The sequence below is a fragment of the Pelmatolapia mariae genome, linkage group LG7, assembly GCF_036321145.2.
Source record: "Pelmatolapia mariae isolate MD_Pm_ZW linkage group LG7, Pm_UMD_F_2, whole genome shotgun sequence".
NCBI lineage: Eukaryota > Metazoa > Chordata > Actinopteri > Cichliformes > Cichlidae > Pelmatolapia > Pelmatolapia mariae.
This window is the reverse complement of record NC_086233.1, coordinates 17860555-17880681: the sequence shown is the minus strand read 5'-3', so window position 1 is coordinate 17880681 and position 20127 is coordinate 17860555. Positions and strand designations below refer to the sequence as shown.

Below are 20127 nucleotides of genomic sequence, written 5' to 3'. Positions count from 1 at the left end.
TCATCATCATCATTGTCATCATCGTTTTCTACCTTGTGCGTTCGTTTTTATTTAGTCATTGTCTTATTTTTGTCAGGAAAAACAGGTCGGTGACAAAAATGAAATTATTTTATTAACACACAACATGCCAAGACTGGAAGCAGATGAGCTGCAGCAGCAGAAGACCACACTGGGTGAACTTTCTTCAATTAAAAAACAGGAAAACTGAGGCTACAGTTCACACAGGCTTATCAGGCAGGAACAATATTGCCTGATCTGATGAGTCTCAATTTCTGCTGCAGCAACTGGATGGTGGGCTCAGAATTTGGAGTAGCCCACATAAAAGGATGGATCCATTCTGCCTCATACCAACAGAGGCTGGAGATTCACTTCTTGGAACAAAATCCGAGGAACGTTTCCAGCACCTTGTTGAATCTATGCCATAAAGAATTAAGGCAGTTTGGAAACCCAAAGGGTGTCCAACCTGGTGCTAGCAAGTCATAACTAATAAAATGTTTGATGAGTGTAGGTGGCTACAATACTGAGGACAAAGTGCATATTTAGGTCACCTACCATATTGTCCAGGTCTTGTGTTGCCTGCTTCAGTTGTTTCTGAGACACTCTGATCATGTGTAGAGTGTCTGTGAAGGTCTGACACACAGCCCTGCTGCTTTCATCCTTCCTCCTCTCCTTCCCCTCTTCCTCTGTCATGCTGATGCTGCAGTTCAAAGAAGATGTAATGCCATGCAGCTGGGCTAAAAGTGTGCCTGTAGAAGCTTCCAGCAAGGAAAATTGTTTTATTAAGGCCTCCCGTGCCTCTGTAAGAACAAAGCAAATAAAACCACGTTAAGTCTTTCACGGATTGCTTCACCAAGAATACCATTCTTCCAACTCTTTGTAGCTGGAAAGCCGTATTTTGACACATCTCTCATTCTCAGCTCCCTCATTTACTGTGTTAATTCATGTGAGGACTCTCATCCATTCCGCATATCGGTAGTCAGAATAAGCAGAACCATATGGAAATTTATCCAGATGCTCGTATTTTTTTGGCAATTTCACTTTGTTTGCTGTCGTGTTTCTAATTTAACTGGCTGCAAAGGCATTTTACAGAACAATTAGTACAATCTGTCCGCATTGTTGCTTCATTTTGGGACATGCTTTACTTGTCGCTTTGACTCCGTGTCTGATAAAATGAGAAGCAAGGAGCTTGTGTGTGCCCACACAGCGAGTCCGTTGATTCCACATACTCATTAAATCATTACCGGGCCATCCAGTGCCTTAAAGAGCACGACTGGTAACAACGTGTGTGTATATATATAGCGTGGGTGATGGGAGGGCGATTGTTGGGCAACTGTTATCATGATTGCAACTATAATCATAATAAGCAGGGATTAGAGATGCCCTGGCTGTCATATAAACAGGGATTAAGTTGGTCACACGGCGCCCTGTTCTATATTGTTATGATTTGTCTCCATTTGGCTTGTGCAGCTGAGCCTGTAAGCCTTTTCCCCTCCAAAGATAATGAGGATATATCAACATTGTGTTAAAGTAATTGGGAGAGGTTTGCATTGTCGCCTTGCTTCCTGATTTAATCGCTTTGTTGCGTTGTATATGTAGCCCAGTCACACTGGAGGAGACACAGACACAGAGCAACACCAGCAGATTTTCGAAACGCCGGGAGCGGTTTCACATCAAGTTTCTGCGGCTGGTCTTGTATGTACTGATATGGCATGTTATCATCTCATAGCCAAAGCGTGACACAGCGGTTACAATGGCACATCAAGCGAGCATCGTGTTTCACAAGGCAAAGGCTGCCAAGTGCCTCGCAAGATGTCACGACCACGGAGGAAACATTAAAAGGAGTGACAGCGGAATTATCTCGGCTCCTGGCTGCTGATACCTTGGAAGGCCAGAAAATCCTCCAGAGCATTGGGCAGAGTATCCTCCCTTTGGTGCTCATGCTCATAAAGCCTGGCCATGTGATACTTCAGCAGGTGGTGCCGCTTCCCGAATCTACCTCTGCAATCAAAGTGAGCCAGGAGCTTCTCCAAATCCTGCAGCCGAGTCCTGAGCTTTTCCGCCTGTAATAGCATCGAGATTTTTCACCGAAGGTGTGAATGAGAATACGGGTTTAAAAAAACAACAAAAAAAGCAAGAAAAACCAAACAAAACACTTGAAAAAAAACCAAAACAAAACACCACAACAGAATATCTATCTACCTCCATCTGTATTTATTTATTCAGATGCAGGGATTGAGATAGGACTCAGATTCTTGGTACACCAAAACATCAAAATGTAGTATTTCACCAAAAGCAATGAATAAATGAATACCAAAAACAGGATAAGCACAGAACACCGTTTTCATATCCGCATCCACTCACTATTCCCCGCATAGCGTGCGGCCGAGGAAAGCATTTCTGCAGATAACTAGATTAGACTTCTTAGAGAATGGAAGTCCGGGTCTGAAAATGGAATAAAAGTGCCGTGATTGGCAACAGTTTGCTGACCCCGGCAGTTAAAAAATAGTCCAGAGCTATATAAATAGAGCCTGCGATCTGGCTGTGATTACACCTTTTGTTAAGCTGGTAGCCGTACGTTGCGCACGTGTGTGCACATCACGTGTGTTCTGTGTTAGCAGGAATTTCTTTACTTTAGAGAGCAATCATCGGTGTATTAATAAGGCCTAGTCAGCTTAACACCACTCAGATAAAACAGTGAGTGCTTTTTCTGAGTTATTCATTCTTGCATTTAATCAGGTCCCGTCCATTTAAAAAATATATAAAAAAATAAAATAAAATTCTCTTCTAAATTCTGCTGTCATCCACGGCCTTTTTCACACCGTTCTTGATCGTCCCTCGCACATCTCTGTCTTTTCTCAACCTCTCTCTCTCTGTGCTCGTTAGTCTTTTTTTCCCCCCCTTTCTATGTTTGAACCACAGGAAAAGTAGGAGCGGAAAGACAGAGAGCGCGAGCAGCAGAAAGGGAGAGCTGGGGGAGACTGAGGACAGTGAGAGTAATTGCAGGTGTTCGCAGCAGACAAGGGTTGGGATGTTCACTGAATCGCTAACACTGTGGAAATCACAGCATGCATTCACACAGGTACAAGCCGGCCCGGTGAGAACATACAGCCACTTTAGCCGGAACAAGAAAATGCACAGAGAACAGACAGAACACATCGGCGCTATTGGATTGTCCTCAGAAGGCAAATCCAGAGACACGGCACCTTAGCATACAGACGTGGGCTGCTACAAATCTAAAGGGACAGAGAGGAGCAGCGCGGGAGATCATTTTTCTGTTTCACTGCACAGCCACTGTTTACTTGCAATCTACAAATACAAAGGAGCCATATGGCTGCCATGAGGGTCTACAAAGGCAGGATGTACTATGGGGACTGTGTTATTTCAGGAACAAATTGCCCCTCAAGCATTAAAAGTGTGCCAAAAACACCTTGCGTAGGTGTGCAAAATAATAATATGGACTAGTGCACGGACCTACAAGGAACATAGTGAGAATGTGGGAAGGTGCAGAAAATAAAGACCCAATGTCAAGAAAGCTATAGTCTGAGACACTGACACCTAAACTGAAGAGGTATTTTGTAAAATGCTACACTTCACTTTTATTAGAGTGTTTTAAGAGTGAATTGTAGGCTCCGGTTGGCACAGCAGTTACAGTGGTTAGCAATATCACTTCAGAGTAATGCTGTGTGTGGCGTTTGCATGATCTCTTTTTGCCTGCGTAGCTTTTGCCCTGCTTCCACCTAAAGTCTGAACACATGCATGTTAGGTTAATTGAACGTGAAGGAGATAAAGTGTTTTACTTTTATAGAGTAAAGCGCTGCATGTATATAAGGTTAAAATGTGACTTGCAGTCTTTAAGTGGTTTGAGTCATAAGTAAAACTAGAGAGTGCTATAGAAATGCACACAAGTACATTCAATCTGATCAGAATTATCTCACATTTTATAGAAGAAATTACTAATTGAATAGTTGCAGAGTCAACATAGATAAAAAGTTCCATTCCTAAACAAAAAAGAATTCATATTCAATTCATGATGTCTACTGCTTCCTAAGTAGGAAGCAGGACAGCTAGGACCAACTGCAGCTGGTTTTAATTTGTACTTCTTTATTAACCTTGCACTATATTAACACTCAACATTATTGTTTTTCATTGGGTCATTATTGCCAGATACTTTTAATAAAAAGTTAAAAATCTATCCAATAACCTGCCAAAGATCAAATTACACAGTTAAACCAACTATCAAGCATTAAATAGCAAGACATTTTCTTTTGTAGAGACCACATAGAGCTCACAGAGGAATGAATATTGACGGACAAAAACACTATTGTGAGAAAGGACTCTTTGCTGTCCTTCGTACACTCCAGATCCACCTTTAGCAGTAATAAATTGAAGTGATTTTTTTCTGTATGATTTTATCAGCCTCTCACATCCTTGTGGAGGAATTTTGGCTTGTCGTTTGCAGGCATATGCACAGCTCTCTTAAGACAAATTGTACTATTTTGAACTTTAACATTTAACATACTAACTGACACCTGAGATGTAGCTCTCAGGTTTTTTTGCAATTTCTCAGCACTGCACAGCTTGACCTTGGGTTGAATTTGCTGGGACGCTCTGAATGCTCCAGACCGGCAATCTCTCAAAACTCCTCCTTTTATAGAGGTGTTCACACCTGCTGATGATGTCTATCAAATGCATTTCATTAGCAGCACCTAGCTGCATACAATCCTGTGAAAAATGTCTTCATAATGTAGCTTATTCATATATTAGGCCAGTTTTTCCCAACCACTGTGCCGCGGCACACAGGTCTGCCGTGAGAATTGATCAGGAAGATTATCTGGTTCCACCTGATTAGTACTCTAAGCGATCGGCGTGAATAACGGGCAGAACAATTACATTCTCTTCCACTAGAGGGCAGTACAACTACCTGCTCTAATTAAATGGGTTGCCAACTGCCAGTAAAACAAAAGAAGACGAAGAAGAAATTACATAATAGTCATGCTGTGAGACGATGCAGGGCTTAATATCAATATATAAATATTTGAAAAGAAAAAGTAGTCAATCTGATCTGGGTCCTGCAGAGAATTCCGACCCAGATGAAGGCCCTAGCATGAGTAGTCGTCAGAAGAAACCAAAAAAGGTATACTTGGGACAAACTGAGACAATTACGCTGTACCTGGTGCATGGGAGAAAATTATCAATATGCATTTTGCGACATGTTTCTTTGGTGGTGTGCCGTCTAATGTGAAATATGTGCCGTGGTTCCGAAAGGTTGGGAAACACTGTATTAGGCCATCCTCGCTGTCATGCTAACATTAGATACTTTCAGAGACATTATCTTGGCAGTTGAAGTGTATGTAAACTTGGGTTGCCAAAGGTCCCGTTTTAACCGGGACATCCCATATAATTTCTTCCTTATTCTAACTTGAATGTCTTTTATGTTGATCTTTACTTGCAATGCTGCTTTCTGACCAACAGATGGCACTCTTACAAATACCAAGTGCTTGTGTCCAGTTACAGCCGTCAGTGACGACCTGCCACGCAAAGCAGATTTAAGAAGGAATACATTTGGTCTGCGTAGCATAATAATAACCTGGGTAATGTAAGCCCCTATTTACAGTATTTTATTTGGAAATTAGTTTTTCTTTTTTGCTGATTTTTCAAAGGAAATACCCATGTGATTTCTGTCATCATTTACTGTATTTTTCTTTATTACTTTAGATGAGTAATTGAGTAAATACCAACATTACTGCATTTTTATTGTAAGAATATAAACACACATTGCATATTTACACTATACCCTGCTGGCTGTGCATTGTGCTTCTGGCACGCCAGAGTGTCCCTTATTTGATAGTTAAAACGTTGGCAACCCTAATATAAACCCCAGTAAATACCTAAAGCTAGGCTGGTTAAAACACAGTGTGACACTTTAAAACATTGCATTTTTTTAAAGTGGTAAGAAAATCCTCTAAATATGCTGAATTTGATCTAGATTAATTAGAAGTGTTACTATGATTAATTGCTACAAGTGAGTGGTAATGTATAAATGATTACATTACAGGTTAAATTCCCAACACAGTCAACTTGTGCAGCTTTTTTGCTATCAAGTTTGCCATTTGACTGCAAAAGCTTATTTTTATATGCTGTGGCCTAATTTGCCATTTGAAGCAGTAAAAATTAAAAAACTCCTGATTTTTTTTCTTCCAAACGCAAATATTAACGCACATAAACAATTTAACGAAACATAGACCCACCTGTTTCTTGACAAGGCCATAGCAAACTGGGCATTCCTCGCACTGGTGTGTGGCTCTGTTGTGGAAATAGTTTAACTCACATTTGTCACACTTGTAACCCACAAAGCCCTGGCGGCAGTGGCAGGTGCCGTTACTGCGACACTGCATAGAAACGGAGCCCATCGGGTCACAGTTACAGGCTTGGTGAGGCAAGATGGGACCACAAGGGGATGGCAGAGCCGAGGAGCAACAGAGATAAACATTTAAAGAGTTAGAAATGCCTTCATGTGTGATCTGTATTAGAGGAAGTATTAGAGGATTAGAGGATGGCACATAGTGCAGTTGTGATGCCTCGAGTAAAGTACTGTACCTCTGCAACCTCGTGATGAGAATCCAAAGAAGCCCAAACGGCAAGTATCACACAGTCTCCCCTCCACTCCTGTGCGACACACACACTGCCCTGTGATTGGATGGCATGCCAATGACGATGAGCCAATTGGATTACATTTGCATCTGAGGAAGGCAGGAAAATGACACATTAATGATAGAGTCTGCTTCTAAGAATAGTTATTACTGCTTTTCATACAAATCAACTCTGAAGCGCACAGGGGATCTGTTTACATTTCACATCCAATGCCCGGTTGGAGGTTGAAGAAGCCAACTTCGCAATAACTGCAATCCCGTCCGGTCACATGACTGAGGCAATGACAATTTCCTGTCTGAGGATGGCATTCATTTACATGCCCAGATGTTCCAGCAGAACTGCAGCTGCATGCTAAAGGAAATAAACACAAAACTTGAAACAAAAAAATCTGTTTGCAGCTTGCAAACAGCTTGCGGTACAAGATACGCCTACTTTGTATATCTTCAACTGGCACACTGGATTTCTTGTATTTGTCATCTATTTAAATAGGCTAGTATGACGAACAAAGAAAAATAAAGTTTTGATTTTAAGAACAAACCACAATGATCCAGGAGAAACATCTAGGGATGTGCATCTTTGTGTAGACCAATTTTAGTGCAGAGTTTGATACCTTTTGCATCGATCAAAAACGTGTGTTTCGGAATCTTTATTGTCTCAATAGGAGATGTGGGTTACTTGTTCATCGTGTTCCAAACACATGTTGCTAACAGGGAAGTTGCAGAGTGCCACTGGTGGCCAACCTGTGCAACAATCATAACATAACAGGGTTGAAGTGGGTTTTTTTTTTTTTTTAATTTTCATTTATCATCCTTTATAAATGATTATAGTAATATATCAGCAAATAGCTAACACAACATCTTGTTTTCACATCTGCAGTTATGAGTGATTTATTTATGTTATACAGCTTGATTGCAGTCACCAGCCAAACCAAATATTAAATTTCCCAGTTTATCAATTCATTATGAAAACAATAAGAAAAGACAAAGAACAGAATAATAGAAGTCCTATATCCCTCTGTGGTGTTGTTCTGTTCTGTAGAGGCTCAACTGTGGTAGAATGAAGCATAAGAAAAGGATAAGAAAATCAAAGGACAAACACGTCACAGCTATTACTCTTTCTGCTTTTGTAACTTCAGTTAGTTTTTTTTTTCCGCTTTCCATTCTCCCAGCCCAGCGAGTCTCTTCTTTTTTTGTGTTATCTTTCTGACCCACAGCCATTTGTTCAAACCATTTTCAGCTTTTGCCTTTCATGACTCAAGACAGCTATACCTGTCAAAATAGAACTCTTGAATTGAAGGCAATTTGAATGGACTATTTTTTCCTCTTTTTAAAAGTCCAACCCAAAGGTCAAGTAGCCTTTAGTAGCTACTTTATTGTAGCTTTCTGGCTGTAAACACAACAATATGACAGTATGAATTGTATGCTGATACAGTTTAAATGCAACACTGCCGGAAAAAAGGTTGAATGCAGTGGATGTTTCCAAGGGAAGTAAGCCAAACACATCTATAAGTGCAGGGGAACTCTTTCACGAGACCCATCTTTCATTGCTCATCTTGCACTGACATCTTAGCATCATAATAAATTACCGGCACACTCTCGGTTACTCACACTTGCACTTCTGGCCCACTGTCTGGTCCAGGGCGTTGCCATAAAAACCCTGCTGGCAGCGTTCACAGTGATCTCCCTCCGTGTGTCCCAGGCACTTCAGACAGCGCCCAGTGACATGGTCACATATTCCCACGGCGTTGAAGTCCACATTACCATTGCAGTTGCATCTCACACATGGCTGAGCTGCCCCTGAGAGCCCTAGGGGGTCACCATAGTACCCATCTTCACACCTCTGACAGCGCATTCCTACACAGGGAATGAGGTGAGAGGGAAACGGGCAGGAAATAGATAAATAAGTGAGAAAGAACACTGCCGGAGGTCACCGTCACCCGACCTCAGCTCAAATTAAGGTGGGGTGCGCTACAGCCACCATCTTTTCAGTATCACGCTGTCGTGTGGAGACGCTCTGACTGCTTTGATCTTGACATAAAGCTCATTACTCAGTGTGCTTCCCATCTATATGAATTTGTTTAAATTGTTCACATCACCTGTCTGTCCTGCAGGGCAGTTGGTACAGACCACCTGTCCTGTCTCTGCAATTTGGACACAGCTGGTCTGGCCTGGGCAAGGGCAAGGCTGACAATCACCAGGTGTGCCAATCAAAGCGTTGCCATAGTAACCATCCAGGCAGCGCTCACAGGTCGTCCCGGTGGTGAAGTCTGAGCAATCACATACACCTGAAAAACACACAAAAAAGACACATTGGTAATGTACATGCACACCTGCTTAGACAGTGTTGTTTATCTCACAAACGGGACAGAAAACGACGTTTCCCTCATCACCAGCAGAGGACGCTGTGTCTCTGACCATCACTGCACCTACTCCCCATAGATACTCCAGCTCTGTTAATAAAAGGGAAAAAAAAGAAAAAAAAACATAGTGCTCTCCACAGCCCACCGTGGAGAGTGCAAGACAACTAAATTCACCCAGTCTATAATTGCTTTGGGAAAAATATAAGCCAAATGCGGTCCAAAAGACCTTCAAGAAGTAAAGCAATTCCCCCTCCAAGTGGGAGAGATTACCAATTCTATGATGTCCTCAAAAAAAAAACAAAAAAAACAAACTGTTGTTTTGAAACCTCTTTTGAAGAACAACTTGCACCTTTAAGCCACTCTAAAGGATTTACTCACATGCAAAATGTGTTGATATACATGCACGTGCATAAAATCCCCGATGAATTCTGCTCGATTTACCGAGCTGCTTTTTCTGCCCTCGTGCCACATTTCAAATCCATTAAGCTACGGGTAGTGCTGAATGATATGACATGATAATCGTAGAAAATACCCACAGCAGTGGAGGAACTGATATAATGTATGGGTATATGGAGTGAATGTAAAGCAGCTTTCGGTGACCTGCCGTGGTTCTGAAGTCGCACGCTGAGTCGAAGAGACCTACGTAGGCCTTCGAAACTTGTAGCGGTTTGAGCAACAGCAACTTCTGAAGCCATTAAGACAAAAAAATTCTGACATGATTTAATGTGGCACATTAGTGTACCACAAAATAATAAGTGCTAACGTTCTTGGAAGACATTAATAATAGGGTATAAAAATAGTATCTGCATTTGGGTTTCTGTGTGTGACTGCACATATTTTTTTTTTTTGGTGCACTGCAAGATTTTTTTTGTGTTTTAGTATTCATCAAATATTATATATATAATAATTAATTATATATATATTATATATATATTCTACAGAACACCAGTAACATGCATCACAAATAATCTGCAGGCATGTGATTTTTTTTTTTTACTGAGTCCTCATTAAAATTTCCCATCACTCCCCTCATAGCCTACGGTGTAATTCAGTGAAAAGCTCTCTGCTGTGCATTTTTAAATCAGCTCACACCACTGAATATTGGAGTAAAGAAATTCTTGCCTCTAGTTATTGGGGGGGGGGGGGGGGTCACCGCAACCAGTTCCCCCCCCCATCGTGAACCTGTGAGTATATGAGATGGAATAACAGCTGCAAAGTCATTAGCGGTAACAATTATGCTGTTGCCTCATGAAGTGTAGACTTCTGGGTAAAAAAAAAAATATATTAGTTCTTCGATGATGTGAGGTGAATAATAGTAACTTTCAAGCATGTAATGCCAGTCATTTAAACAGAGCATTTAGCAATAATGATTGTTTCCAGCATGAAGAAGTGAGTCTTTCTTGAATTTCACAAGGCATTCCAATGACACTGATGTTGTGCAGTGTCAATCCCCAATGAGCCATAGTAAATTTAATGGCAGCAGAAATGTGCTGACTTTACTGAGTGTGAAGATGACTGAGCGTGATATGAGGCAGCGGAGCCACCGAGGGCCTCCTCGACGCTATTATCATTTTATCGGCTCCTCGGAAAAGCTAACGGCACGGATCGCAAAGTGGAGCTGAATGGCAGGACGACGTGACGCTCCTCATCGTCATGCCGACCGCATCCCTCGAGAATCATTTTATCAATGAATCAATGACCGCTCACTCGGCCTGTTAATGAACTGGGATTTCTGTGAAGCTAACGTCTGGAGCAGTGCGTTTTGAATCCTTTGACAAATCCACACAATCCTCCTATTCTGCTTTCACCTTCTCGCGCTCCTCCCCTTTCAGCTAAGGAGCCCTGCACTTCAGTGCTCTGCTCTCCTCTCCTTGTCTCTTTTGTGATGGCAGAGCAATATTTCTCTTTTTTTTTTCTTTTTCTTAAAGACGAGCCCTCCATCATATATATACATCACCCTCCAAAGAGCTTTTTTCTACCAGTGCTTATTCTACCTGCGCCCCATCCCTGCACTCATATTCTCTGCAGGAGAGCATTCACACCCAGGGCTAATGCGCTTCATTAATGGAGCCACTTGTGGCCAATAGAAATACAGTGGAATGCATCACTGAGAGATAGCTGCAGGGACGCAGGCGGCCACTGTGGAACAAATGAAAGACAGGCGGCTTCACTCATTTCTCTCGTTCACATCTGAGCATCATTCACTGCTCCTCTCTCAAACGAAGTCGTTCTTCCAAAGATAGCGGTTATCGCCGCTCGTGGTAGCTTGTAATAACTTTAGCACCAGATGGAGACAGAAAAGCAGGAAAGAAATTCCAAGGAGAGATGGTTCTTAAATATTTTTTTTGTGTGTGTGTCTGTTTTGTTTTGAAAGAGATCGTAGCCCAACTCTCCTCTGTTATTACATTTGCCTCTAAAGTCTCAAGATTTATTTTCTGACTAAATTGAGTTTCTTAAGATCACTGCGTGTCACTCTGCACCATCTTGGGAGGTCTTTCTGAGAATGAAGGGCTACGTGTGGGGCCCTTGATGACGTGTGAAGCCAGACACACAAGGAAAACAAGCAACTCAACTGTGCCACTTAAGTGTTTAGGCTACTCGTCACTTCACGACTCAGCACAAACACGCATGAAAATAATCGTGGACTATAACAGATTCCTACATTTTCTGACCCCCCTCCCATGCACATTAAACAATACTGCAGCACGGATGTGATTTCACAAACATGAGTTTTTCAAGAGCTCCACATTTTCCAGGAGGCTTGTCTCCTTAGCCCACTGGAACATTAAAATGCTTCTGGCCAAGGAAATTTATTTACTAATGCATGTGAACACACTGCTTTAATGAAGGGAAGGAGGAAAGAAAAGCAGAAAGGCAGAGACAGAGAGAGAACTTTTTGGCCTGCCACTTTAAGGCCTCAAGGGTGGAAGCCGGGTTAAATCTGCTGCGCGACTGTTATGGCGATGTTGTTCTCTAATTTAACACAGATATGCTGCTAGTGACTGCTGCTGCAGATGTGGCTTGTCAGTGGGCTCTGAATAAGTGGACTGCTGCAGAGGAGAGAGGGAGGGGCAGTATATTGTGTCCAGCGCCATACATAATGTGTGCAGTACGGATGACTGGGGAAATACGTTCTGTCGTGCTGTGACTGTGGAAAATAAATGCATCAATTGCTGTTTTGTGTATAGACGCTGTCAGCCAAATTGTTACGGCCAAGGCCCCCTGGGTATCCCGGGGATGGAAACTCTAACAGCAGTGGCTGTAGCTCATGTTGTCTCACTCTGGCTCTGGGTTACCTGATGTTAGGGAGGAGCTGAATAAGAGATTTATGATGTCTTATTAAATGCTAATTCCATAAAACTGCTTAAAAAAGCCAATCAATAATAATCTTAAACTGCTTATTCTTTTTTCATGTAATTAAAAGGTGAGACTGTTATCTGAGACTTAACCGTAAGATCCCCAGTGAGCCGTATTATATGGCATGAAGAGACAAACTCAGGATGTTTGACTACTTCAGCCGTCCCCTAGACTAAAGTACCTCAACAACTAAACATTTATGTTTATAGGTTTGGAAGTTTATCCTTTTTTTCATCTTTGCACGTGTTAGATGGATTCCCATGCATGAAATTTGAATCGCAGCACACACACTGTATAGATGTTAACCTCAGGATGAACTGTAACAACGTTGGCAGTTGCATATATAAAGTTTTATCATCAGGTTAAAGGTGTTTAGTCTTTGAGCAAATAGCCATCAAACTAATGACAAACAAGCTCAAGTGAAAAGGGGGACCTACTAAACATTATAAACCCAGACTGCATATAAATGATTGATGTAGCAACCAGGATATCACACGTGCTTTGAGATGAGCACTTTGACCTCCACCATCTTGGTGCTTTTGAAAGTGGACCTGCCGACCAAGCAGTGCACGCTCACACTTGGCAATCAGAAAGTGCTTGCTTTGGGTCAAATCATCAGTAAACACGATATCTTCTTTCACTGCTTTGCTGATGATATTCAACTATATTGTGTCCTCAATCCCAGGATGGATAAAATCATCATATGCTTTGAGGGCATCCAATTCTTAACAGAAATTCCTTTAGCTGTTGACGATAAAACAGATTTTTTTTTTCTGAGACATTGCAAAATTGTGATTCATTTGCTTATACTAGTGCATTTCGCTTTACTCTGGTCTCAGTCAGTCCTCTCTGTCCCGTCTACAGCCTGTCCATAATGCTGCTGCTGGGGTCCTCATAGACACACGAAAAAGAGATCATATTGCACCTCTGGTAGCTTCTCTCCACTGGTTGCCAGTGAGGTTTGGAATCAATTTCAAGAGCTTCCTGCTTGTTTACAAAGCCTCTCATGGCTTGACTCCTTCTTACATCGCTGACCACTACAACCCTATTCAGTTTCCAGGTCCCTCCGGTCAGATGCTTCTGGCTGTCCCCCACTCTAGATTTAAACTCAGAGGAGACCATGTGCTCTCAGAGGAGACCATGTGCTCCCAAACTGTGTAACAGCATTCCCTTCAAAGTCAAATTTTCTCCTTTCTTTTGAGTCTTTTAAAACTATGCCCATACTGCATTCCAGATACCTTGGAGCGCATTCCAGAAAAGGCGAGAAAAAACTTGTTTTGGTTCATAGCATCACTAGCAAAACAGCACAAGACTGCATAAGACTTTGCACTTAAAAAACACATTAATGGACAGAGTCTGGTCAGTGCTCTACATATGGCTCATTTAGTGAGTTAATAATACATAACAGTGGCAGTACAAATGGAATGCTTACAGTTTTACTACTGTTTATGTTCAGTGCCGCCATCTTGGATTGGTAACTGGATTGGATTTACCACCTCAGGGTGTTATGGTAAGACTTTCCGAGAGGAAAATTGAAGGGGGCATTCCACAAAAAGTTCTGACTGGGACTACCAACTTCTTCAGGACTGCACCATTAAACTTATTTTTACTTACTAGCATTTGAGTCTGTCTGTACCTTTTTTCTCCATGACTGTGTATGTTTAGCACCTACTAAGATATATTTCACTTATTTCTTATCTATTCTTTTTTTTTTCTAATCCCCCTTTTGTACAACACTCTGGTCTTCTTGAGAAGATACACTACATAGACAAAAGTACTGGGCAACCTACAGATTACACCTACAGGAGCTACTTAGCCTTAGAAGCCCTTGTGCTCATGTTAATACCAAAAATGGTTTGGAACTCAGCAGTCACTGAATCAGTAGAGCGTTGGTGACTGAGGACTAAACGACCCTGCCCTGTAACTTCACACGCTCTGTACCAATGAAGTTGATTGTGGAATATGTAGGAGAGAAGACATTTATTACTTGTTGCAGTGGTATCCTATTACAGTAGCATCGGTGAATTACCCATTCTCTCACAAATGTTTGTAAAGGCAGACTGAATGGCAAAAAGCTTGATTTTATGGACCTGTGACAACGTGACTGAAAACACCAGAATTTGAAGATTACAAGGTATGGCCCAATTCTTTCGTCCATATAGTGAAGGTTCACCTATCATATCAGGACATATACACACCAATAAAGTCTTGGAATAGGCCATACAAAATTATAATTGAAAGGCTATTTTCTCACATCAGACTATACGATCTGATTTGCAACCAGAGGAGTTGGTCCTTGCTGGCTTTTACAAAATATGCACATTTCCAAATTGGCTTCACTCATAAGCTGCTTCATCTTTTGAATACAATCTGTGATTAAGCTTAAAAAGCTAATTCATTTATTAGAACTGACATTAGCAATTAGTGCAAAGTCCAAAGCACCATCATGGCAGTAGATTTTTTTTCCCTCTTGTTTTTATTCCTTAAATCTGTGCCCATCTGTAAGTGGTCAAACATTCTGAATCCAATTAGTACCTAATGTAAGGAGCGGTTTTAATGTTCAGATCCTCAGTATGATCCTTCTCAGGGCTTTTCCAATTGTTTCCAGCCAAAAGCATATTGCCACATCATTTTCATTATAAAATAATTAACATAAACAACGCAATAATGGGTTCATGTGGCACAAAACTGCAATTTAATATTGTTATTTTAAAAGTCAGGCATGATTAAAAACAACACTGGGTCTGTTTTATTCAGTCATTTAATTATTCTCTCTTTCTTTGCACAAATGGAATATTATAAATGGGAAATCACACACGAGGTAGGTATTTGTGCATTTTTATTATTGTGAAGTGATGGGATTAAGTATTTAGTTTATAGGGATTTGAAGAGGAAGCTCAGTTTGATCTGAGCGATCGTTAGCTGTGTTTGTAAATCCACGCTGTGCATCCACAAACTGGGATCATTGGGCCAGTTTATAAATGCAGACAAATCACGTGTTTTCAGCACTTGGCTTTAATATTCAGGCTATGAAGACAGCCAGCTTCATTCAGTCTATCACACGCACCTGAATACAGCATGTGTGTCTCCTCCAAAGCCGCTGAATAAAAAGGTCTTTCTTTTCCTTGTTCTGTTTCATAACAGCATATGCTTGTTTCTCACTTTGACATTTGTGCAGGGCCAAATTTTTGAATAATGTGCACTGGTTTTGCATAACTAAATGTCACGCCCACTGCAGTCTGTTGGAGGAGGTCAGGGAACTGAAGCGTTTTTTTTCTCCTGGTCTGGGCTTTTGAAATGGAATGAAACACCAAGTGCTCCTGCAGCGAAATACATTGAAATCAGGCTAATAAAGGCCATCACCCAGAGTATCTGTCTCCTTGCATCAATTAAGGTACAGATGAAGAAATGGCCAAGTGTGCTGCTTACTGCATGCTCATTAGAATGCCAAGTTAAACTGGAGAATGCTGTGAGTCAGTGTTTACCAACAAAGGGGCACTTTAGAAGGAGATAGAGGAAGTCAGGGCGCGCATTTCCCAAATGCCTCCTTAAATGCCATCGTCAGCCTCTCTAAGGTCATTAGTTGGAAAAATCTTTCAGAGAAAGTTGAGGCAGAAGAACTGATACAGAGGGAAGCTGGCTCTAGTGGTGGTTTATTCAGCCCCTTAATCTCTCTGGTGGGTTGCATTTGTTGCAGGCTAAGCCCTGAAATGCCTGGCCTGTATCAGCATGATGGGATATGAGGAGCGACAGTGAGGGGAAAAGGAAGTGAAAAAGAGCAAAATAAGACAGATGTAGTCCGTTACAAAGCATCTTTCCATGTAATTTCTACTGCTGATCCTATTTGGCACGCTTTACTTATCTCCTCACGACCAGCACATTTATTCTACACAAAAATAAACAGAAAGATAAACAATGTGCACACTCTGTCTGCCTGTCTTAGCTTCTAGTCACACTGTCAGTGATTGCAGATTTGAAAAGGTTTCGACCTTTCCCCTGATGAAATCAGTTCAGACAAGGAAAACTCAGTGCAACAAACTAGCTACATCCATAAAATTACACAAAAAAAGGAATTTTACTGACCTGAACACAAAAAAAAAAAAAAAAAAAAAAATTGAAGCAATGTCCTCAGAAAACCCCCCGCAAGTATTTATACTGGTTACTGAATTTGTAGGTTTGCACTCACTTTCAAAAAAATCCAGAAAACAACAGATTAATAAAATGTAATAAATTGATTTGCATGTCACTAAATGAATTAAGTATTTGGTCCTCTACATCCCAGCCAGAATTCTGGCTCCCACAGACTGGCTGTGTGTCCATGTGGCACACAGATTACAAGCAAACAATCAATCAATTACCGATCCTGCTGATCTCAACTTGTTATGTGTACAAAGTACACCTGTCTGCATAAACAATTTCTTCCATTCCAACCTCTCCACCACCATGGGCAAGACCAAAGAGCAGCCAAATGATGTCAGGGACAAGATTGTAGACCTGCACAACACTGGAATGGGCTACAAGACAATCAGCAAGAGGCTTGGCGAGAAGTTGACAGCTATTGTTTGATTATTCAGAAATGGAAGAAATGTAAAATGACCATCAGTTGCCATCTGTCTGTGTCTACATGCAAGAGCTTATCTCTTGGGGTAAGGATGATCATAAGAAAGGTCTATTGAATATGAAATTGCGACCCAAAACTAGATAGGTGGAACTTGTTCATGATCTGAAGGCAGTTGGGAACACAGTCAGCAAGATCATTGGTAACACACTGCACTAGATTGAATTGAAATCTTGCAGCGCCAACAAGGTTCCCCTGCTTAAAGAAGCACATGTACAGACCTGTCTTAAAAAGTTTGCCAGTGAACATCTAAATGAGTCAGAGAAGGTTTGGGAGAAGGCGCTGTGGTCAGATGAAACCAAATCAAGCTCTTTGGCATCAACCCGACCCACCATGTTTGGGGGAAGAAAATGGCTGAGTATGACCCAAAGACACCATCCACACAGTCAAGATGGAAACATTATGCTTTGTGCTAAGGGTTCAGGATGACTTCACTGCACTGAGGGCCAAGGAAAGGGGGCCTTGTATTGCAAAATCTTGGACCAGAACCTCCTTCCCTCAGTCAGAACACTGAAGATGGGTTTGAGGAGGTCTTCTGGCATGACAGTAACCCAAAACTTACCACCAAGGCAACAAAGGAGTGGCTAAAGAAGAAGCACATTAATGTCATGGAATGACCTAGCCAGTCTCCAGACCTAAGTCTGATAGAAAATCTGTGGAGGAAGCTGAAGCTTCAAGTTTCCAAGCAGCAGCCAAGAAACCTAAAGGATTTAAAGAGTTTCTGTAAAGAGGCTGACAAGGGTTCCACCACCAAGTACTAAGTCAAGTTTTGCTGGAGGATCAAACACTTATTTGACTCAATGACATGCAAATCAATGTATAACTTGAAAAAACAAGTCTTTTGCACAATGCTGTACATGAGGTGGATGTTGCAGCTTTTATATATACCGACCACCTCCCAGTGATGGTAGTGTTTTCTTAAGACGTAAGTATAAATGTAATGCACCCTGTAAGAGAACACAGGTCTATTAGAAAGAGGCGCTAACAGGGGAACTCAGATAAAGCTCCCTAACACTCAATAACCAGCACAGTGTTGAGAGCATCGTGTGTTTCAATTGTTTCTTTGATTAATGAGCGCTCTCCTGCAATATGGGGTGCATAGAAAATTGAGTGTTCCCATTTTATCTATACATTATAATTATGCCTCCATATCCCCCTTGAGATCATAAATTAGGGCCTCTGCCCAGTTTTATGGATGGTGTATATGCAATTACCACAGCCAACATGCTATAAAGAAATGCGTCCGGTCCTGTGGTGTAGTAAAGTAAAGGTTTGTGAAACTGTGGAAACCTATAGAGTACACATATGTTCTTTTTTTTTTTTTTTGCATTCTAACAACATATGTCTGACTTCATCGGCCCTGCAGCACAAGAGCTCGGCAGAGAACGCAATTTGCTTGTTCCACCACAAATATTAACATTTCCAATCTGTTGTGCTGCTCTACAGCAAATAGAACCGACACGACTCAGGGAGTGTTAATAAATCATGATTATGAAGCACCATTGGCTGCAGCTTCCCTCGGCAGCCAGCGAATAAATTCCATCCCAGTTTTGTCTGTGGGCACACCCCGCATGATGATACAAGTCGTTAGGTAATTATACAGCAATTAAGATTCTGATAGAAGAAACAGCAGGTTGGTCCGCCCTCCTGGTGACACATGATGAACAGGGTGTCTCTAATCAACTTACTTTGATAGTTCCCCTTGACCAGAACTTATAGATTCATGGAGCGCCTCTCTTGCTTGTTTGCTTGCTGTTATATAAAGGAAGCTGGCTTGTGTTCACAAGGCGACAAGCCATCATCATTCATTTCCCCCCCCCAAAAAGAGGATAATTTTAACTAGCTTCCTTTTCTAATAAACAGCCAGCACTATTCAAGTGTCAGTCCAGGGGACACATCATAAGAAACATTTATAATACATGACTCAGAGGACACACTGCTTTCCTCTCTTTCATCATTTGCATAGTGTCTGAGCCAGGTATATATTTTTAACGCATCCTGAAAAGCGTGTGTGTGGGTGTGTATGTGTGTGTGTGTTTGTGTTTGTTCAGTGAAAATTGTTCATAATTTGAGGAGACCTTACAGGAGAAAATGTTAAAGATACAATTACGACACTCCAAAGTATCGCTTGCTGTGTATAAACCACTTTGATGCCAAAACGGTTAAGCAAGTTCATGATTGAGTTAATAAAAATTGCAGGGATTGTGTTCAAACGATGCTGAAAACACAAAACTGATTTTCATTTATTACCTCCCCACTTTCCCTCTCTGTGGTCCAAGTTGAAGTACTACTGCTACTACCTCCTGTTTAAAATAAAAGCATTTGCGCGCCTTGGTAAAAGCATAAAAGAACAGCATGGACTACTATGCCAATATAAAGGAAATACAACAATGAAAGACAGAAGGCCACATAGGGAGTAGAAACTGGAGAACGCTCCCCACAGAGGGGAGTAAAGGACGTAAAAAGAAGAAGAAAAAAAACATAACAAAGTCAAGGTGACTGGTGAGAGCAGGTGGAGTTTTTAGCTGACAGGAAGAAGGAAGCGGGAGAGAGCAAGAGACTGACAAGGGAGTCTGCCGAACAAGAAGAGGCAGAGAGGGAGAGAGAAAGAGCGTGTGACAGAGAAGGAGACAACCAGATTGAGAAGAGACATAAGAGACACAGGAAATCTGCAAGCAAATTAGACATCATTAGCCAAGAGGCGGTTAACAAGTCTAATTAGGGGAGAGGCAGGCAGGCAGTGATACTAGACTTGCTTCCGGACCTCAGACACATGCACACAGAGTCAGTGATATAACCCACACACACTCACACACACAAACATAATGCGCACTCTCAGCCAAAGCTCCAGGCATCTCTTAACTAGGTCATATCTCTGAGACTTCAAGTTGTAGGGTAGGAAAGAAGATGGGTAAGGAGAGGAAGAGAGAGATTGAGGGAAGATAAAGGATGGAGGGTGGGACCTTGGATGGGATAGTTGTCTGCTCTTGGTGAGATGGAGTTGTTTAAAAGCTGTGCGAACGAGATAGCGTGGAAAAGGCTCAGGGAGGAAAATAAAGAGTGCACGCTGACAGACACGTAAACATATCTAAATAAGCGCACACAGGTTGACTTGTTTACACACCCAACAGCTGCCGTTTTA

The 20127-nt window shown here is 41.6% G+C and overlaps 1 protein-coding gene across 1 annotated transcript in view; it reads right to left on the bottom strand.

The window, feature by feature from the left end:
- Positions 1-20127, bottom strand: part of lamc3 (laminin, gamma 3) — a 131471-nt gene that overhangs the window by 16870 nt on the left and 94474 nt on the right. The window contains exons 13-19 of the mRNA XM_063478196.1: positions 8747-8935; positions 8259-8504; positions 6849-7002; positions 6598-6740; positions 6249-6427; positions 1880-2060; positions 553-797 (exon numbers count right to left, since the gene is read on the bottom strand). Of these exons, the coding sequence (XP_063334266.1) occupies positions 553-797; positions 1880-2060; positions 6249-6427; positions 6598-6740; positions 6849-7002; positions 8259-8504; positions 8747-8935 (1337 nt within the window). The remainder of the gene's footprint in view (positions 1-552; positions 798-1879; positions 2061-6248; positions 6428-6597; positions 6741-6848; positions 7003-8258; positions 8505-8746; positions 8936-20127) is intronic.